The sequence below is a fragment of the Camelus bactrianus genome, chromosome 2, assembly GCF_048773025.1.
Source record: "Camelus bactrianus isolate YW-2024 breed Bactrian camel chromosome 2, ASM4877302v1, whole genome shotgun sequence".
Classification (NCBI taxonomy): Eukaryota; Metazoa; Chordata; class Mammalia; order Artiodactyla; family Camelidae; genus Camelus; species Camelus bactrianus.
Window position 1 is genome coordinate 108,284,907 of NC_133540.1, and position 23,379 is coordinate 108,308,285.

Sequence of the window (23,379 nt, forward strand, 5' to 3'; positions counted from 1 at the left end):
ACATGGTTTTAGTGTTTCATTATTTAGGATAATAGTTAATATAGCATTTAGTAATCTATCTTTATTATACATAGGTTGCTTTCTTCTCTATTTTACTTTAGACCTCTAAAATTAAGAATGGTTGCTTATTTTTTCTAAATATCTTTTATCCATATATTGATATGATCATACATGGCTTTTTCTCCCTTAAGTTACTGATATAATTACCTTGACAGATTTCCTAATACTCCATCATTCTTATATTCCTGGAAAAAGACCTTCCTGGTCATAGTGTATTATCCTTTTGAAACACTGCAGGATTGTATTTGATAATATAAGGTATATTTTATACATCATATAATTCACCATTGAGGTATACAATTCAATGATTTTTAGTAAATTTACCAAGTTGTGCAACCATTACCATAAAACAGTTTTGGAACATTTTCATCGCCCCAATTAGATTCTACATGCCTGTTTACTGTTAATCTCAGTTCCCATCTTCTATTCCAAGTGCTAATCTGTCTCTATAGATTTGCCTTTTTCAGATGTTTTATGTAAGTTGAATCATACAATATGTGGTCTCTTGTGTCTTGTTTTTTTCATTTAGGATGTTTTTGAGGTTCATCCATGTGTATCATTTCTTTTTATTGTTGAATAATAATTCATTGTATGGATTCACTACATTTTGTCTATCCACTCACCAGCTGACGGACATTCATGTTGTTTCCAGTTTTGGGCTATTATGAATAAAGCTGCTAAGAACATTTGTGTGCATGTCTTTGTGTGGATATCTATTTTCATTTCTCTTGGGTAGATTCCTAGGAGTAGAATTGCTGCAGCATATGGTAAATTTGTATTCAATTTTTAAGAAACTGCCAAACTGTTTTCCAAGGTGGCTGCACTATTTTATATTCACTCAAGCAGTATATGAGGGTTCCCGTTTCTTCACATTCTCACCCTAGTTATTACTACTTTTTTAGCCACTTGAGTGGGTGGGAAATGGAGTTTTACTTTGCTTTTCCTTAATGGTTAATAATGTTGAGAATATGTCCATATTTTGATAATAGAAAAGAAGGAAGAGTCTCTAACAAAAGTCACTGTAATAGCTTGCGGCACTTGGAAACCAAGAACAGCATGCTAAAGGCAAAAAAGCCAAATTAAGACATAAGTCTCAAGACCTATGCCAGAGTATAAATTCTGGTATTAATTATTCCATATTCTGTGCACACAAAATATAGTTATACTTGCTAGAGAAATCATTAATGAATATGCATTGAGTTGGCTCATTTAGATTAATCTTAGTGTTTATATTACTTTCATTATATAGACGTAATTGTTTTAGTCCTTTCTAAATAGAAATAAATGTGAAAAAACTATAGAAAGTAAAGCTTTAGAAGACTTAATAGTGACTGCAATATGAAATAAAATATATTTCTCAGCATGCTGGACAATGTCTATCATTTATGAATAATAGGATTAATTATATTGAAGTAGAGAAAGGAAAGTAATGGAAGAAAATATGAATCCATTAATCCAAGGGTCCAATTAATCAAATGGAAGGCACCAGATATCTGGAAAATCATTCAGAAGGCACAGAGAGAGGATTACAAAATAGAAACTCTAGTATACTCTGCATTTAGGTGAATACTATGTAACTTCTCTGCCATAAGAGAATGGCAAATTATTAAAATGGGAGCATTTAGAAAATAGAAGAAACATTTTCAATTTGTAAATTTTTATCTTCACTCACATACTTGTTCACCATATGACTATTCTCTAAAACTGTCCCCCCTACTACTCAGAGTGAAAAATAGACTGTGAATGATTTATGAACTCTATAGGCTTTAAAAAATGTTTTGGTATCCAAAACTTATATATTAAAAGAATGCTAAAGGTAAATACTGACATTTTGTATTTCTGAATTTTAGTCAAAAACAGTAATGAGAATTGAGAACAGGAAGACCAAGATACCTGTAATACAGGCTAACCACTGGGAACATTGAGAATTTAGGTGTCAAACTCTTTAAAATAATGTCCTAATACAGTTGACCCTTGAACAGTATTGGTTTGAACTACACCAGTTGGCCTATACATGTATATTTTTCAATAGTAATACTACAGTTTAACACAGTCTGTGGTGGGTTGAATCCACAGCTGTGGGGGAACCTCAGAAATGCAGGGCAGACTATAAGTTATACATAGATTAATCCCCATGCTGTTCAAGGGTCTCCTGTATTTCTATCCACATTATTTAAAATGTGATCAAACAGAAAAGTCCAGAAACTTTCAAAGGTAAAATAAAACCACACACATTTGTCTTCTGGATTATTCGGTTTTTTAAAAAGCCACACTGAAATGATCATTTGGTAGAGGATTATAATTATATATATTATTTCCTACGTCATTTTAAGGAGACACGACCATAAACTTACTAATGTTTAAGTTGAACCCCTTCTAGCTAGGTTAAATAGAATGTTTCATATAAACAGAGAAGAGTAAGACCTCATTGAGAAAGGAACTATTTCACAAAAGTAAATTCTTTAAGTAACTGGACCCAATGGCAATTAAAAAAAAATCAGTCATTTGTTTGATAGGCATTAGACATTTTTTGTTTTCATCTTTTTGTTTTAATTTTTATTGAGATATATTTGACATGTAACATGTTAGTTTCATGTGTACAACATAATGATGTGATATATGTATATACTGCAAAATGATCACCACAGTAAGGCTAGTTAACATCTACCCCTGCACAGTTACAATTTTTTTAAGAAGTTTTAAGATCTACTCTCTTAGCTACTTCATCATTTTCCTATCTTTTAAAATAAAACTTTCAGAATATAATCCAACATTTTCTTGATGATTTTAGTCTACTTCAAAGCTTTATGACTTGACAACTCCTTTCTGCAAACTTGCCCTTTACTTTTAGTAAGGAAAAAAACAAAAACAAAAACCCCTCTACTATTTCTAAATGTCACAATGGTGCAAACAGTATTATCACTGTAAAAAAGAAAAATTGCTCAAAAAGGTGTTATTAACTTGTTTACATTATACAGGGCAATGTGGCTTCCAGCATTGCTACTCATCAGGCTTGAACAGTGGTTCTCAAACTCGAGTGTGCGTTAGATGCACCTGAGGGCTTTTTAAAACACAGTTTGCCAGGCCCATCCCCAGAGTTTCAGATGCAGTAGGTGTAGAGTGGTGGCCTAATTATTTGGATTTTAAACAGTTTCCCACATAGTGATGATCCTACAGCTAGGATGGCACTTTGGAAGCCACTGGGCTAATCCAGTGGATTATTTTGTGTCTTTATCTTGTCTTCTCTGTAGCATCCCATGATGTTAAAATTTCTTCCTTCGGCAGATTTGGGAACTACCGATAAATATTCGTATTTCCTAGGTTTCCAACCCTATGCTTTTGTGTTCTCTTTGGTTGATGTCACTCTCTTCCCCTTGGCTTCAACAACCTAAAGAAGTAGTTTTCAAAACTTCTCCTTAGAATTTAAGAAGATTAAAGGTGTCAAGAAGCTCTGGGAACAAGGTTCCATCCTCAGCTTCTTTCCCCACCTTCAAAAATCAGCTCTTCATTCTGTATTCTGTCTTAGATAACAGCACCTTTATTAACTTAGTTGTACAAATCAGAATTCTTCTTGACCCTTCATTTTCCAACTCCCCAGCATTCACATGGTCATTAAGTTGCATCAGTTCTACCTCCTAAGCAGCTTTTGACCCTGGTAGTTAATTTCTTTACCTCTACTGCCAGAGAGTGCTTAATTCACTTGTCTGAATCCAACAGACTTCCTAATGGATTTCTATTTTGACCTCTCCAATCCATCCTCTGCAATGCAGTCATAGGAGCTTTCTAAAACAAAGGGCTAATAATGCCATTCCCTATTTAAAATCCTTTAGTGCTTTCTCATTGCTTTTAGGATAAAATCTAAACCCTGTGGCATGACTAGCGATTCTTCGTGATCTGCTTCCCTCTCCAGCCTCATCTCTCAACACTGCCCTTTTATTTCTGCACTCTAGCCATGCAAGCTATCTTCAAATTCCAGAACACAATATATTTGCTCACGACTTCATAACTAGGTACAATCTCCCACTTGCCTGAGCTATCATGCCCCTTCCTTTGGTAGCTAACTAAGGATGCAGATTGACACTTCAGAGATTCTCCAGCTTCCCCATGATCAGTCTGGGTGGGCTACTCCAATTATTTTCATAATGTCATGTTTATATATCTATCATAGCCTTCATCCTAGCAATTTTACACAAAGTACATTCAAGAGGCAGAACAGTTCAGTGGAAAAGGCACAGAACTTTATTTGGGTTCAAGTTCTACCTGTGACTCTTATTAGCTCTAATCTATGATGTTAGCCAAGCAGCAAAGGCAAATAAAACTACAGTGCAGAAGGACAGGGATTTATGCAATCACTTTGTAATCTCAAACATACAGTTTTACTTTCTTGTTCTGTTACTTCATTTGTACAACAGGTGTTAGACCAAATGATCTCCAAAGTGCCTTTCAACTATGGCTACGATTATCAGCAGTATCCTGGATAAAAGAAATTTTAAAGGTCTCTGAGAGTCATGCAAATATAGTATCATAAATATTTGAAACTGCAGGACTAAAGTAAATTGTCAGGTTACTCAACTGCACAGATTCTTTTAAAAGTCTATTAGGATTTTTCAGATTTTATTTTCTTTCTCGTAGAAAAGGGTAAGAAAAACATTCTGTTAGGTACCAGTAAAAACAGCTCTCTCTTTAAATCTGATTTCAAGAGAAATGCTTTTTAAAAAAAAAATATATGTATATGTGTGTGTATATATATATATATATGTATATATTCAGATTCTTTTCCATTACAACTTATTATAAGACACTAAATATAGTTCCCTGTGCTATACAGTAGGTACTTGTTGTTTATCTATTTTACATATAGTAATATGTATCTTTTAATCCCAAACCCTTAATCTATCCCTGCCCCCGACCCTTCCCCTCTGGTAACCACAGTTTGTTTCCTATGTCTGTGAGACTAAGGAGAAATGTTTTCTGATGTTATTTTTCCTGAATTGTTATCAATTCATGCAGTTTCACTTCTACGAATTCATAAAATATTTTACTCTGAAGAGGGAGATCTTTCTTATAAAAGCATCAGCACTGATTTTTGTTTCTGTACGGTAGAGAGCAAACAGTAACTTTTGCTCACAACAACTTGAAATAATACATAATCCTCAAGATGAATACAAATAAAAGGAAGCTCACGGCATTTTAAACAACAACAAAATGTGATCTTGAACAGTAACAGCTCATTCTTTCTCTACTTTCAAGGACTCTATTTAAGGCCTCAAAATAAGCAGCAAAGTATGCAGAGGACATTTTTGTTTATTCTAGCTGAAATTATTAAAAGGGGAAACTATGCATGTAAATATGTTATGACTGATTGCCTTGACTATACCAACCAAATATCTCTCAATTCTAAAAATAATAATAATCATACTATTATTATTTATAGCATATTTTACTTCACAGAACATTTTTCTGACCCTCATAAAAATCCTGTCAGATATAAAGGATGTTACCTCCTCTTGACAGATGAAGAAACCGAGGTATGTGAACATGTCAAATCACAGTTTTAAAACATCAGAGCTAGAACTGTTACCATGTCTCATTAACTTATATATCACCAGAATCCAGCATTTAGTGGATATTTAATCAATGTGTGGCAAATGAATTAATCTAAATTTCCTGGTTCCTGGAGTCCAGTGTTCCTTTCATTAGCAGCTTTATTAATTCTTCAATTGCCAGGATAGGTTTATAGCTGAGTCAAATAAAATTACTAACCCCAAAGCAACAATGTTACTTAAAGGATGCAATTTAGGTAGTCAGACCTTCTGGGCTGAGAACATAAACAGATCTTTTTTCAGCTCACTATCTTTTCACCTTAACATTTCATAGGCATATACGTATAATAACCTTATTGAATAGAAGAGTTAAAGGAAAAAACCTACAGACAAGCTCATGTTAATGTAATTAGCATAAAGGGACTACAATAGTCCTTCAGTATTCTGGGGTGGGGGGATCGGTTCCAGGACCTCTGCGGATACCAACATCTCAAGTCCCTGATATAAAACAGTGTAGTATTTGCATATTAGCTCTGAACAGCCTCTGTACACTTTAAATCATCTCTAGATTACTTACAATATCTAATACAAGGCATATGCTATGTAAACAGTGGTAAATGCAATGTAAATATTATGTAAATAGTTGCCGGCATGGGACAAATTCAAGTTTTGCATTTTGGAATTTTCTGGAAATTAAAAAAAATTTTTTTTGTAATACATGCTTTGTTGAACCCAGGATGCAGAGCCCGTGGATGCAAAGCCTGAGAATGTGGAAGGCTGACTACTCAAAGTCACAACAACTACTGTTGTTGAAGTTATGACACTGATTTTAAATGATTAAAAATTGTTTACCTGTGGTGCAAGAAGAGGTAGCCTAATGTAAGCCAAAAGTTTACTGAGATCTTTCTGTCTCTGTTCCAGATCATGACGGACCCAAGTAAGAAGTGCATTCAATATTGTCTCCTCATTAGGAATGTTCATGTCATCACTTGCTAAGAGTTTTGCAATTTCACTGGCTGGTAATAATACAAATTCCTGGTTTCGAATTACTTCCATGAAATGTTCCTAGAGGGGAAAAAGAGCATACAAACCATATTGTTTCTTTTGTCCATCACAATTTACTTAAAAGAAATGAAACACTTTTGAATTAGATACCAAAAAAGTTTATACTTTAGCTCTTCCTAGTATTATTGCTTGCTAGGAAAGAAACCTTAGAAAATAACATTTAAACTGTAATTATGTTGTTAAAATTCTTATTTCTATTTAAGTAGAATTAAAGTGTTATATTATTTATTACAATTTTAAAAATAAATTTGGGACTTTAGGTATCACTTTGCTCAAGTTAGGGAGTAGTTTTGGCAAGTTTTTCAAAGGAAAATAGGAAAAATGAAATAGACACTGAGATGTATGATACTCTAACATCAAAAGTAGGTTGAGATTTGTGGTTGCCGAAGAATCTGGCCAACAGGGAAGCCAAATACCTGAGTGAGCATGAAGTCATTTCTCTTACCCAGAAATGGCCTCCAGGGTGGCTAAATTTCCCAAGGCCATTCTGGGCCACAAGTGTCCTTAGGGATATCCTAGAACCAGACTGGCCTTTAAAAGTGTTTTAATGTTATTTATAAGACCACCAAGGATTTTAGGTCTGATTTGAAAACTTCAATCTCTTTTAACCAGATTTACATACAAAATTTTTTTGGTCTCATAGCAAAAAGAGCCAAAATAAAAATGTTGACCTAGAATGCACTGGGACTACAGGACTTTAGACTAAAGATGACTCAGTTCTGGCCACATTCTAGAATCAGGCCCTCTATAATTTGAAATGGAAGATAAAAATGCCCTTAGGTGTGAGGTAATAACTTTTACTAGGCTATTACGCTAAACAATCTAAAAAGAAGGGAAATACTCTTTGGTGTGCAAGGTTACAAATGTTAACGCATGAGTTGTTTACATAGTTATGACATAAAAGCAAATGCTAGATGTATTGTCCCTTAATGTTTTTCTTATGCTTCATAAGGCACTGTGGCTAGCTCAACACACAGAGTTTTAGTAAAAAAGGTAAGGCTGTTTAAATTAGAGCTGTTTAAAAATAGCTAAAGCTACTTAAATTAGAGCTAGAGATAAGGACTATCAATAATTATCTTCTATATTAAAATGAGTATTATATTTTTCACATAGCCTCCAGTAACCCAAGTTAGGTACTAATCTAAAATTTATCTTGGGTTGACATTTCATTCCTTTTCTAGAAATTCTTAAGAGGAAAACCATACATGAATAATTAACTAAATTCAATTGCTTCAATTCATCATGATTTGTTAAAGATGCCCAAATGAATCTATTTTAAATGACTGATTATCATTTTTCAGAAATATATTTTAATAAAATCTCAGGGCTGGAATGGCTTCAAGCAAACTGTTCTACTCAATTGCATACTGACATTATAAAATGATTTGGTAACACAAAGCAAGAGCTATAAAAATGTTGAAGCTCCCAACCTAGTTATCCCATGAGTAGTCTAATCCTTAGCAAATAATTCACAAGAGGGGGAAAGAAAGCTGATGCTTTTCTGATGGTGTCTCTCTGTATTATTATTTACAACAGTAAAAAATGGGAAATAGCCTAATGTCCAGCTCTATGGAGTTGTAACTCAATGGACTGTTATTTAGGCACTAAAATTTTCAAAGAAAAAGATTACATGGGTACATGGAAAGACATCTGTTACATAATCTTAGATGAGATTCTGAAGCAATCAAAATAATGTACATTTCTAACTGTTCTAGATTATAGTATACAGCACAGCCAACATTTATACAACACTGAAGTAACTACTGCCATATTTTTAAATGGTATTAACTGGATTTCATCAATGAGAAAAAGATTACATAAATTTTCATTTCATTAATAGTTTATTTGTTGATATATCTATTTCAGAACAATGCCCACTCCATTCTAGTATAATTCGTATTAAGTGACAATTGAGTTTTCAACACCTTGCGGAAATACTACTCAACAAGGTTAAACACAAAGTGCTTCTCAAAAGTATTAATTTGGTGTGAAGCAGGTATTTTAGCAAAATCCAATGTTTTTATAGGTTTTCTAGATGAAGAAACAAAATTTAAAATTGTAAAATCAAATGTTTATTTTATAAATCGATAACAATATTAAATATTTGTAATGTTATAACCAGTATTAAACTTTTTTTAGAGGATAAATTATGTATTCCAGGTCACATTTACTGGCAATGAGAACAAGTTTCCAGATTTCAGGATTACAAGAGGGAATTCCCCATCCTTTTCTACTTGTATTCACGCAGGATCAGTGAACATCCCAAGTACGCGCCCTATTTACTGATTGTGGTAACTGATTTCACTCTATGGCATCGTGCTTACTTCATATTTTAACTCCACTTTATGATACAAACAGCTATCATACTACCAAACACTTGCTAGCATTATGCTCTTTCTCCCTTTGGAATAGTTTTTAAGCAAATGAAATTACTGAGGGATTTATTTAAATTGAAGATTGAACTTTGCTATACATTTCATTCAGTTCCCATAGCAACAATTCACATTACACAATCTGTCTCTAAATTACTTATTGTTACTAGAATTCAATTTCATGTCTCTGTTGAAACTGAATAATGTCAAATAATGGCCCTGAGAAAAAAAAAACTACCACAACTAATTGGCTATGAAAATAGCTTTATAAACATCGAGCTAATTTAAATTTAATTTGTATCTAAGCCTTTAAGCAGCAATTGTGCCTCTACTGTAAACAACAGGAATGACCTAAATGCATACAAATGTTTTCATGTGGGTAAAACTCCTTTGTAGGAAAGAGATATTACTTAAATTATGAACTGATTACAAAGGAAAAAAAACCCAGCTTTAGTTTACTTATATTCATCTTAGTTCAAAAAGTTTTTGAACTTGAGGTGTAAAGGTTAAAACATGAAATCTACAAGGAAGGAGAAAGACGGAGGGAGAAAAATATTTCAAAGAACTTAACTCAAAAGATGTTAACCTAGAACCATGCTAAGTCTGTATTGCCCAGTATTGCCCTGTTGCACACTCTCTGTTTTTTCACTTGAAGCACTTTGCAAATCATAAACAAGAAACATTTCTGAGAAGTGATGACACCACAGGGAGAATAATGAATCATAAAGGTTGTGCTTTTGTCTGAGTGCTTTTGCTCACCCACACAGATCCCTACTGTGCTGAATAGAGCAAATCTATGCAGTGATGGTGATGATATCATTACTGACTGGGTATATGATGTATCAATCAGTGTTTTAAGTGCTAAACTTCCATTAATGCATTTAATCCCCACATCAAACTTATGAAGTAAGTAGAATTAATCTCCTCAATAGTTGTAAATACCTATTCTTACAATTTTTCCAAATCTCTGTTTTGCTAGTGAAATATTCCTAAAGTACTTGTCAATCCCTTCACATACAAACCAGTTCAATGGAAGGGCAGGGGATGGTAGAGAGGGTTGACCGCCCCTGAAAAAAAATCATCTAGAAGTTGACAAAGTCAGTAACGTGGATAATGATATATTCGTATGTCAATGTTATTGGAGGCATTTAAAGCAAAAGTCTTTCATCATTGCCCAGTTTTGAAGATCCACATGTGGCAAGATGGTCATCCCTTAAAAATCCCCACGCATCCCTTCTCCAAACCCCACTACTCTTAAAACGGTGAGGCTGGTCCTAGCAGTATGCCCTCCACGTGCCCTTATTTTCTTGCTGTCCTAGATCAATCTGTAAATCATTATCCTCTAGGCTTCTGAATCAGAACCCCCTGCAATTTATTTTGAGTATGTCATTTGCTACAATTAATAAGAACATCTTTCTACATAGCTACAAACATTTTTTATCATGTAGTCAGACTTATCCTTAAGAAAAAGCCTCCCTTTCATCTCCTGTCTGCTGTACCGGTACTGCACCGATACACTACAGTCACTACCACCAACTTTCGTCAGTGAATATGTGGACAATTCTGAAATTCATCCATGTGCTACAGAGTAAAATGTTCGGGAGAAATCCGGCTTCAAAAAGGAGCAGATCTGAAAATCTTGACTGAATGGTCCTAGGCCACTGCTCAGCTTATTAGTGGCTGTGATAATTTGAGGCTTGACTCTCATACCCAGGAGAAATATTATTTGGTGTTTTCCCTCATAACTCAATGGAACTATGACACACTAGACAGTGAACCTGCACCTGAACCTCAAGACATATGGCAGAGCCCTGGGAGAACAGCAACATGGAGATAAGCCTGCAGCAGTAAGGAATCAGGCAGAGAGCATGTGCCTTCCGGCTTTCCAGAAAATACATACCATAGTGTAATTGTGAGCCACTTTATGCAAATCTGTACAACCTTGAGCATCAGCAAAAGAACGGATTCCAAGACAGTTGGATGGGTGAAGCTGTTTCATTAAAAACTTACAGCATGCTTCTACAACCTGTGAAAGCTGAAGAAGGCAAGCTGTAGATAACAGGCACTCAATATTATCTTCTTTCAATTCAAGGCGGCCTTAACGACAAAAAGAAATTACGTTAACTGTGGAAACATATGAACTTTAGTTTGTAAGGTAACTGGCGTAGTATTTTATTTTATTTTATTTTATTTTATTTTAACATTTTTTATTGATTTATAATCATTTTACAATGTTGTGTCAAATTCCAGTGTTCAGCACAATTTGTGCGTAGTATTTTAAAGTAAGAGCTCATTACACATATTCCAGACATAGATGATTTAAGACATTCAAAAAAGAAAAAAAAGTACTAAATACGAAAAAAGAATTATTAGCTCTTTGTGACTCCTACTAAAATAAAAACTAATAGCTTGTTTCCAGAATTTTAAAGAATGATTTAATTAGTAACATATCTATTATATAAAACTCAAATTTTAAGTGTGATAATTCTAAAACATTACATAGCTCATCTAATTATTACATGAACACTTAAAAATATCATTCAAAAGCTTAATTATGATAATCATTTTAAAGGTTCTAATATAGATACAGGAATCATGAGGGGTGGTGGTTATAACAGTAGAATTAACTGTTGGCTGTGGCAGGCTTTATTAAAAGCAGAAATCTGAGATCTAATAATGAAATTTAAATCTAAGAGGTATCAAGTTTCTATTTTCAGATTTCTTACCTGTATATGCATACTGAATCAAGGACCAGAGTGAATTTGGCTCTACACCTTCCATTTTTATTTCTTCTTGTCTTGCTTCCCTGACATCATTAGTAAACATGGCAGCAAAATAATCTGAGACAGAGGAGAGCACCAATCTGAGAACATATTAGAAGAAAAAAAGATCAGTGACAACATCGAAGCTGATGTTCACTAGGAAATGCGGCTGCTTTCTCTCCTTCTTTCTCTTTTCTTTCTCTCTTTCTTTCTTTCTTTTTTTTTAAACTTTGTTACCCACAGAAAGTGCTTGGTCCTGAGAAATGCATTTTAAGTTTGACAAATTGCTTTATGCTCTAGTTCCTCCCTTTGAATAATAAATTACCATTACTGAAAATTTTCTGCTGAGATAAATGACTTACCCATTCACTATTCAAATATCCCCTTTTAACATCCTGAAAAAAAAGCTACAAGCTCACAGCATTAAGCTGACAATATAAAAAGTGGGGGGAAATGTAAAGGTTCTCCTGTTTATCACTTCTGAAAATAACCTGTTTTTTTTTTAATTGTAGAAGTAGTAAATATATGAGACATTTGAGACTGGTTTTAGTAGGTTATTTTTAACTTTTATGATTTTTCAATTATTACAGTATATTATAATGTTTGTGCTTTGTCATAAAATTATCTTTGTTACCACAATACAAAGCGGTGTATTCTGTTACAATACATTACTATATATTAAGTATGTCTCTGTCCAGATTTTTGAGTCACATATAAGCAAAAATAGGTTATTTATATATATATTTTTCAAAACATACATTTTTTATTTGATAATGTGTCTTGGAACATATTTCCATATCAGCACACTTACAGAGATTTACTTTATTTGTTTTTTAAAGAAGTAGAAATTCTGATACAGATAATAGTTGAAGCTCCCTGTGTTCCTCTGTAATTCCCTTCTCCTCTCTCCCCAGGAGGGCACTGCTGAGTTGTAGGGTTTGCTAAATTGCTCTCCAAAGTGCTGTGCCAATTTACTCTCCCACCAGCACTGTTTAAGAGTTAATATTGCCCCACAATATTGTCGGATGTTAAAATTTTTGGCCATCTGCAAGGTGTTAAATGGTACCTCATCATTCTTTTAATTTTCATTCACCTGATTGTTAGTGAGGTGGAAGGTCTTTTCAAATGTTTGTTGGCCATTCAGGTTCCTCTGAGAACTGCCCATTCATTCATTCACTGAGCAAATACTAAGGCACACCTAGTAAACACTGGGCACTGTTCTAGATATTTGAGATACATTAGAGTAAAAAATAGACAAAAGTTTCCTTCTCTTATGCAGTCTTATATTCTACAGGGAAGGGAGACAAACAATACACAGCAGAAGTAAATTCTATAGCACATCAAAAAGTGACAAGGGCCATGGGGGAAAAAGCAGCAGAAGGGCAAATGGGGAGTGGATGGTGGGTTTAAATAGGTGGTCTCACTGGAAAGTGACATTTGCGAAGGGACTTGAAGGAGGTGCAGGAATTCATCATACAGGTATCTGGGAAAAGCATTCAGGCAGAAGAGCAGCCAACGCAAAAATCCAAAGGCATGAGCCGTATGCCTGGCAGGTGCAAAGAACAAAAGGGTCAGTAGGCTCTCAAGTGGAGTGAGCAAGGAGGAGAGCAGGAGGGCAGAACAGTCAAGAGGTAATGGCAGGCTGAACCACACCAGCCACTGTGAGGACATGGCTTTCACACTGTGCGTGACATGAGCGGTCACTGGGAAGTCTGATCAGAGCAGCAACCAGATCTGAGTTCCATTTTAAAGGCCCACTCAGGTTGCTGGGTAGAAAACAGAATGCGGAATGCAGAGGAAAAGAGTGAAAACAGGAGTTTCTTGCAATCCAAGTGAGATGGTGATGGCTGACACAAGTGTCGCAGGTAAGGTAATGAGTTCTGCTTTGGAAACAGAGAATTTGAGGTGATTTTATGAAATTCAGATTGAACTATCTTTCTAATAAACCCATGCTCATAATATGGACCTTTTGTCACAATATATAGTAGCATCTCAATAAATGTATGCTGATTGAGTCACTGAAAACTCTAAGACCAAGCCCATTCTTCCTGATTTTACTTTCACTCAGAGGGTTTAACAAAACTTTTGGGACAGAGTGTTAATTAGTCTTGAAAGGCATTAAAAAAAAAAACCAAAAACCTCTGGGATCATAATAGTGATTAACAATGAACAATAAATACGGAATTATTAGAAGAAAAATAATGAATTGTTCTTTATTAAATGGCTCCCATTTCCTTTCCTTACATCAAGAAATAATACTTCATTTGTGTTAAAGGCTTTTTTTTCCTGAGCACCACTGCCTTTCATATTTCCTGGAGGTCAGCAAACAGAAGTTGGGAGAGATGTGACTACTTAAAAACTCAACAGTTTTGTCACTCCATTCCACCAGCTTTTTTGTTTCTAAATACTCACAGCTCTAATTTCCATTGGGTTTATTTAAATTTATTTAATAGGAAAATTAGGTGGGGTGCTGCTCATAGTAGCTGAAATCTATATCAAATAATATTGACTGATTTCAGGCTGGTATGTCTTGTTTTTATGCTTCTAGAGATGAAGTGACCTTTTTTGGGTCTTTTAATGTGTAATAACATCATATGCACTGTTTTCTTTGCAGAAATTCCATGAAATTTAAACCATCACCAAAATACTCCATGGAATAATTAATTAGAACAAGTTACCTTAACATGCATAATCAAATTATCAAGAAAATAGTTCACACATAAAGAAGTTTAGAAAACAATTACCTATGAGCTGGAATTCTGCGATCACCAGCAACCAGAATTACATCACATAACTGTTTGTGCCTCAAATAGTTTTCCATCTTTTTGAATGTTTGCTCAGCATGATTAAGGGCTTGGAAGAATTCATCTGATGAACATGGCTCCATAGTATGGCAGGATGATAATGTCTGACTACTATTGGAGGTCCTGAAAAGAAAGAGAACACATGTTTTGAAATGTCACTATCACGCTAAAAGTATCTCTCTTTCCTATCAAGTCCTTTTAGAGCCTTTAAATGTAATAGAAGTGATGCTACCAGCCAGTACTAATGTAATCATTCATCATTTTTGCCTTTTAAAATTGGTTATGGCTCAAAGCATATGTGTGTCTTGCAAACATTGTGAGTGATTGTGACATCTTCTAGTTAATAGCTACACATATTCTTTGTCCATTCTTGAGGTCTCTCCTCTGGTCAGTACAACACCTCTGCTGAAAAAGAGCCAAAATATATTCACATTGATAGCTATAGCTCCTAACATTATATTTAAGGGTTTAAGAGATCATTTTTGGAAGGGTAGGAAGGCAATTAAACTATCTTGGAGATTTAAATCCAAGCCATCCTTTACTTAAAAATGGGTTATGTTTCACAGTTGATTTATAAGATAACTATTTAGAATACAAAATATATTATCATAAAAACAGTATTATAAATAATTCATTTGCTTCTCTGGCTAGTCTTCAAAAGCTGGAGTAACCTATAACTCAGATCACAGTTTAAAAGAATTTGATGGCCTAATCTAGGTATCTAAAAACTGTCTGAAATTTCCAAGTTATAACTTGAAGAGTATGAGTTCTGTTTTCATTATGATATACTGATAGAAATGGTGAAAAAATTAAAAAATTGGGACTAAGAATGAAATCCTACATCCACTCCTCCCAAGATCTCTTCTCCAAGATCACTTGAATCAAGTGATCCCTTAGTTATGTAATCAATATCCCTTAGTTACATAATTAACTACAAAGCCACCAACTGTGCCACAACTTAGTTCTCATTTCTTGTCAGATTTACTTTAAGGATATTGTGATTCTGATGTTTTGTTGAATCTAGCCTCACTATATCTTAAGAGAATTTTCTTAATATAAATAGCTAATAACCTTATCAAAAAAGAAAAACCTCATTGGATCTTTTAAAATAAAGGAAACTGAAGCCAAGGAGATCAAGTGCCTTGCCAGAAGCCACAGAGTTTGTTCATGGCAGAAATAGAGCTGTTGTAGTGACTACTAATTGCTCAACAAAAACTTCCTTCTTTTTCTCCTGGGAATATAGCTAGACATCATTTCCCAGCCTCTCTCTCAGATAGGTGCAGTCTTATGATGGAAATGAACCATGTCACCTACAGGCTAAAGTGGCTAAGAGCAGGTATGTAGTTCCCATTCTTTCCTTCTCTATCCACGGGTACCAAGGACTTACATGGAAGAAGAGTAAAATATACACATGCAAAGTCACTCAAGTAAGAATGCTCATGTTGACTGAGGTTTATCAGTTTCAAAAGTTATCAGTGCCTTGACTAATACATATCTCTACCTAAATTCTCCCAGCCCATCACATTGTCAATGCCATACAAATATGGGCCCTAAAAAATGTTCTTGGAGGTTAATTGTCAATAATGATAATAGAAGCAAAATATGTATTATCTAGAAGGTATATACTGTGCACTATGAATAATACTGGCACTTGGAAAATCTGGTAGAATATACTCAACTTTATATTTAAGATCATTAGTATAAAAATGTATTGAGTAATATGTTGCTTATATATGCAAATAAATGAAAATTAGAAACTATTTAAAAATCTAGGGAAAATGTAACATAAGCAAAAATAAATAACGTTGACTTTGATAAATAACAACTTGAAGATTGAAAACATTTCTCAAGAAAATGAAGTTTGTATACTGTGAAAATACTGACAAATGATTTATGAGTACTAGTGATCTAAGAAGGAGGGAGGATTAGAACACTGATTTGTATAAGCCCAAATTCTTCCAAGAACAAGAAAAAATGAGGTAAGTAACTTTTTTCTTGGGGCTGCTATATTTTGTATCACATTTCTTATACTTTATATTAAATTCTCAGTAATGACTAAACATGAGTTAGTTGAATGTTTTTTGAGTGATCAATTGCCATCATCCAAATATAAATGCTAATCAATGTTAAATTTTGAAAAAACAACAGAATTTATAATACTAACATCACTAAGTTATTACAGGCTAGCTTTGATGTTGGTATAAGCTCATTTAATAAAGAGACCATTTCTTTTCTTGACAAGAACTTTAATAGTGGAAATATGGAAAGCATTTCAGCATTGTGTTCAAGGTCTCTTTCCTTAAGACTGATTCACTAGGTCTGAGGTGAGACCTAAACATCATATTTTTTAAAAGCCTTACAGGCGATCCTAACACACATCGCAGGCTGAAGACCATCGGTACACTTCAGACAAGAGATGGATACATTATACAAATCAGCATGTGATGAACTTACAGATTTAAAACACTGATATACACAACACTTCAGACATGTGTAAACTTGAATTTCTTTCACTATTTTCAATGAACTAGCAGAACTTAATAGAATATTTTTCAAAATGAGCATAAAGGTAAAACATCAAAATTGTTTATATACATATGCATTAACAAAACAACTATGCTTCTATAAAACAGTATTTCAAACTTCTTGATTTCCTTTCAAGGCTTTGACTGCTAGCATACGTTGAATAAACATATTATTTCAATGTGACAATTCACTGAGGTTTCTGGGTATAGCAATCACTCCCACTGCTCCAAATGAAGGATCAAAAGAAGTGCAGGCGTCTGATTTGTAGACTATGGGAAAGTGAAGCCATCCATTCACAAAAGGAACATGGAAGAGGTAGGAACAGAGCTACTCAGACTTGAAGAGCTGCACAGCTTTCTAGCATTTCTTGTTCTGCCTTGTTTTTAAGAAACGTAGGACCTTGCACATGCAACTTTAATAATGCAAGAATTTACTTGAAAAAAGAATTTACTGCATATCCATCCCAACTACAGAACCCTAGGTATGGTTCTATACCCTAAGTATAGGTTCTCTAGGTATGAGAACCATTATATACAGAATTTTTACACCTAGAAGGAACCTATGCAGTCATTTAATTCAACTCCTTTATTCTGCAGACAAGAAAATTTGAGGCTCAAAATGGCTCAAAGTGATCAACCAAGGACATACAGGTAGCTGATTATAAAGCCAGGATCAGGAGACATTTGGAATGTTGGTCAAACCACTCGCAAAAGAATGGACATTTTTGCTTACCTTTACCCTAAGGCGTCAGTGAGTGTAAGGACTAAGGGGATGAAGGGAGACAGATGGTACAACAGGAATGAAGATAACATACCAGAAAAAGGGGCATTAAAATTAAGGATCTTAGACAAAAGTCTACTGCTATGTCACTGCCCCTTAGCTGGGTGTAAGAGAGCACGTCTCTTAGGCTTCTATGGGACGGAGATAATATCTCTATCCCTTACTAATCAAATGTTTTTAATACTCTGGCTCTGTCTAATTACGGTGTTAATACTTTCTTACTGTTTTTTCCAATTATGTGATTTGGTTTGAAGGTTGAATTGGAGAGGTATGGTGTAGTGACTAAGAGCATTTTACGAAGGAAGGCTCTAGAGCCGTGCTATCCAATATAGTAGCTACTACGCCCATGGGGCTATTTTAATTAAAATAAAATAAAATAAAATAAAAATTCAGTTCTTTAGTTGAACTAGTCATATTTCAAATGCTCAAGCAGCCCCCTGAGGCTAGTGGCTGCCAGACTGGATGCTGCAGATACAGAACATTTCCATCACTGCAGAAGGTTCTATTACATAGCGTTGATTCAGCTCTGTCACTAGTATCTGGACAAGTTATTTAACTTCTCTAAACCTTACCTTCAACAGCAGTACAGTAATGAGTAACACATAGTACTTTCTTTTAAAGGATCCTTCATGGGAGGATTATTAAATGAAATAATAAGTGCATAGCCCCAGCACAGAATAAGCACACAATCAAGGTAAATAAACTACTCTTAGTAGACCCTCCTTTTTCAAAGGCCAAAGGGAAGGCCTGTAATCTCAGCCTTTTGTCTTTATATAACGTTGATTGTTTGGTTGTCCTCCTAAAGTGGTCCCCAGTATTATCAATTTTTGTAACTAAATTTCATAATTCCTAAGTAAAAATGGCCTTTAATAAACTCAATGGACATCCTAATCCATAATATAAACATCTGAGAATAGGCCATTTATGGAACACTGAGACATATTTCTCTGGGATTTCTAACTTGATCTTTACCTGATAGCAGAGGAAATATATCTAACACCTCTGTTTAGTTTTATTTCTTTGATGTTACTAAGACGGTAAGTCACATTTCAAAGAATTGCATCATGATCATGAGATCATTCAAATCTTTTTATAACAGACATTCCACTGTCATGAACTCTACATTGCTAAGTATTTCCAGGCTATAAGGAAACATTAATTTTTAGCTTACTGTCCCTCTGCAGTAGGCAATGAATTTGAAAGTCAGAAAAATGCCTTAATGTAGAAAAGAAGTAAATACCAAACAAATTAAGTCACCAGCTATTTACAGAGTAGCTCTTAGATGCAGCATGGCACCAGTTGTTAGAAACTGTGGGGATATGTTAAGAAGATATGACTTGTTTAGTGAAGGGACTTGGAATTTGAAGATTCAAGTTCTGTAAAGTGGAAAAAATTAACCAGCAACACTAATACTTGCAATTCTTCAGATTTCACACACGTGTGTAGAGGCACAGACTATGTACTGTGGCCAATATTACCATTTTATTGCAAACTATTTAGATTTCTCCACTTTCATCACCAGAACTTGCAAGAGGCTTTTTTAACAGAGTAATTTTTCAAAAGAAGTTTTAAAAAATCAATTCACAAGAATTATACTGTATATGACTTTGAGTAGAAAACAAAGCTGCATTGAAACTCTAAAGAGTCCGTTTGGCTCACTCCCCAGGTAACTGATTCACTCCCAGCCCCCTGCCTCAGCTTCTGGCATTCAGAATTCATGTTTTTGCCAAAGCGCAAATGACTATATCATGAATCTTTTGGCATCTTTTACGCATATTCAAAATCACAAATGTAAACTAAGAATGTACATTGCTTACTATAGACTAGCAGTCTCTAAAAAAATTTATGTATATCCTTTTCAGTATACTTTTAGGCATGTACCCCAATATATGGATATTTATTAGTTTATAAAAGATATATATATATATATATATATATATATACATATGCATACCATTGTATAATTATTATTTATATTATAAAATAGAAAAATGAGGTTTAAGAGATAAAATGTAAATAGACTTTCTAATATATATATACGCATATATATATTTTACTATTTCTCCAACAGATCACCTGATACATCCCCAGTTGGAATGTAATTGCTATCAGAATATACAGAAAGGAAAGATCCATATGGGCTAGTGTTTCGAAAGGCAACAGTAGCGGATGAGATCTGAAATACGCCCTAGAGTTCAGACGAGTAAGGAGGAGGAGGAGTTGGGGTTATCATTAAGGACAGGACAAGGCAGGTGTATAAAAAGAAACGACAAGAGGCAAAGAATATTTCTCAAGAGAAATATTGTTTCGTTTTAGAATTTAAGGGGTTCTCTTCTGGTCCTGTGGCCGGACTGTCTATGGTGAAAGTTAAATGTTGTTTGTAAGAATCAAATTTTCTTAAATAAGATAATAACCAGTGTGAAGGGGAAGGGACACTGGGCACTCTCATACAATGCTGCTGAGAATTAAAATAGCAGTGATGTTCCTGAACTGAATTTGAGAATACAAATCAAAAACTCTAAAAATGTGCACACCTTTGAGACTTTATCCAGAGGAAATAATGACCTGTATGTAGGATCTGGCTACAGGGAGGGTTTATCACAGGCTGTTTCTAACAGGAAAATATTGGAAACAGTCTAAATTCAAAAAACAAAAAAAGAGTAACGGTTAAATAAACAAAAGGTGTGTTTGTGCAAACATTTTTAAAGACATAGAACATATGACATGGAAAGCTGTTTTAGTGGATATTGCTTTTGCCTACTCGGGAGTCTTTCTTAGGGTAACAGACCCATCTTTACCTTTTGGGAAACCGCACATTCCCCACCTCAGTCCACAACAGGCAGAGCTGAAGCTTCCCCCTGGGCAAAGGTGAGGTAGGGACTGAGGCCTGGCCAATAAGAGTATCATCTCTTCTGGCAATGATGATTGGTTTGGGTGGACATATGATCCAAACAAGGCCAATCAGAGTCAGTTTCAAGATGTTTGTTGGCAATCTTGGAAAAGGGTCACTCTGTTTCCATTGAGGAGGCTAAGCCGATAAAAAGTAAATTTGGAGCTGCTAGTGGCTTTTTTGCTACTACACAGAAAGCCTGCCCGAGAAAATGCCATCACAAAGGAAAAGAGAATCTAGAGAGAAAAAAAGATTTCTGGCATTATTTGAGTATCTGGATTCAGACATGTCTAAAGACATTAGACTTTTTATTTACTTATGTGAATCAAAAATTTCTAATTTTTGCTTAAGTTAGTTTGAGCTTGTTATTTGTGACTAAAAGAGTCTTAATTTTAACGTTTACATTGGGCAAAAAAGTTTACAAAATAAGATGTACAGTAAGATTCATATTTTTATTCTAAAAACATATTTCATTATATTTAAAATATACTGGAAGGATACTTCCTCATATTGTTAATGGTTGTTATTTTGTGGTACCAGGGTAACTAGTGATTTTTCTTTTTCCATTTTTGCTTATCTTTATTTGTGAATATCCCTTTGGTAAAAATAGTACAAAATATGCGGGGAAAAAAGCTCATTAAAAAATTAGATCCAAAGATTTCTGAAGAGTTCTAACCAGCTGTCTTCACCTCTTGCACCCTGTTGATTAACCCCCAAACCATTCTTCACATCTACCACAGTAATGAGTTTTAGCAGGACACATGGCTCCCCAGGCAGAGGCTATATCTGAGCCTCCCTTGCAACTAGTCATGGCCACGTGACTAGGCTTTCCACAATGGAATGTGAACAGAACTGATAAATGCAACTTGTGTTATTTAATTTCCTTCCTTTTCTTTCGTGGTCCTTTCCACAGGCTAGGATGCAGAGGGGGAGCTGAGGAAACACTGACCACAAAGAAGGAATAACACCCAACAAGATGGAGAAACAACATGGAAGGAACCTGGATCTCTGAATCAACTTGTATAGCAGAGCTACCTGTCTGTCCTGGGCCACTGGCCCATCTGCTAGGTCATAGAGAAACAAACTTCTATTTTATTTGAGCCACTGTATTTCCGAATCTCGTTGATATATTATCTTAGCCTCTTCCCTACTAATATACTCCCTAAAGTTAAATAACCAAATTACATGTCTCTGTGCATATGAGTGATTATGTGTGTGTTTATCATTGTTTTCATGCCTAATTATCTAATTCTAAAAACATAAAACTTCACTATCCAGTTCCAAATAGATGAAAATAAAATGTAAGCAATAAGTGTCATAAAGATAGGTTCTTCTGTCTCAAAAATCTGGGGTTATAAAGGCCAGTTGTGCCACTGTAGAGTCTTTTTCCCTAAGCTGATTCTTTCTGGGAACTAATATGATTCCAATAAATTCCTATTCTGTTTAAATCAGTCAGTCAATTTCAGTTGCTTAAAACTAAGAACACTGATTGACACAGTGTACAGATAAGCTTTAGGGGGTTCATGAACTCCTTGAACCCTACATGAAATACTTAACACACACGAGTGCACATACATGCACATACCTGCACACACATGTGGAGGGTTTCTGGGGAGAGGTTCCGTAGTTTATGTCAAGGGAATCCATGCTATGACTTGGGCCTATATGTGCGAGGGAGGACAATGCAATACATCCTTCCTATATACGAGTACATTGTAGTTGAACTTTGCCATCTCTGGAAACAAATTTTTTTTCATGTGGAAATGTGGAAGATTTTAATTTTAAACTGAACCAGAATTAACAGATTGATTTACACAGGGAGAAGTAGCATAAAGAGGGTCAAGCAAAAGGAGATGGCGCTTGAGAAATGGTATATTATAAAGATAACCCCCTTGTTGGGAGAGGAGAAGAGCCTAAATGCCTTCAAGATGAGTCAAAGAATAGTAAATCAACTGACAAGGGATAGAAGAGTTCAGTGATATCTGCAGCTGAAACACAGGGTAGCAAGCATCCAACAAGATGGACTGGGTGACTGTGGGTAAAGAGCTGTGGGCATGTCAAGAGACTACACCTGTAAGCCAGCCAGCCTTGGCTTTTCCAAGAGCCAGCCTGGGAAAATTAGTCGAGGAGAGCAGGTGAAACTGGTTAGAATGAATCATTAACTATTATGTTAACCCAAGTTGAAGTCAGTGATTAAATGAATAGGCACAGAGAGCTGCCTACTGGTATGTGAGCATGAAGTCTACATCTTAATTTTTTGGGTTCAAAAATGCAGCTGTTTCCAAGTGATCAAGGTCAATATCAATAATGACAAGTCTGATTGATGGGATGTATCTTTGATAAGATGTGATGAAAATGGCACTTTACCTTTCTGGTCTTCCTCCCCCAAACTCATAACTCAGTCTAATCACGAGACAAATATCAGAAAAATCCCAGTTGAGTAAGACATTCTACAAAACACCTGACTCCCCAAACTGCCAAGGTCATCAAAACCAAGTCTGAGAAACTGTCACAGCCCAGGGGAGCCTAAGGAGATGAGATGATTAAATGTAACTAGTACCCTGGACAGGATCCTGT

General features: G+C 34.9%; 1 protein-coding gene across 4 annotated transcripts in view; it reads right to left on the reverse strand.

Moving 5' to 3' along the window:
- The window catches only part of KLHL5 (kelch like family member 5), an 85,078-nt gene that overhangs the window by 37,754 nt on the left and 23,945 nt on the right, over positions 1–23,379 (reverse strand). For all 4 annotated transcript variants that reach the window (XM_074349105.1, XM_010962669.3, XM_010962668.3 and 1 more), the window contains 4 exons: positions 14,547–14,729; positions 11,767–11,903; positions 10,941–11,137; positions 6,456–6,668 (listed from right to left, as the gene is read on the reverse strand). In XM_074349105.1, the coding sequence (XP_074205206.1) occupies positions 6,456–6,668; positions 10,941–11,137; positions 11,767–11,903; positions 14,547–14,689 (690 nt within the window). In that variant the 5' untranslated portion in view covers positions 14,690–14,729. The remainder of the gene's footprint in view (positions 1–6,455; positions 6,669–10,940; positions 11,138–11,766; positions 11,904–14,546; positions 14,730–23,379) is intronic.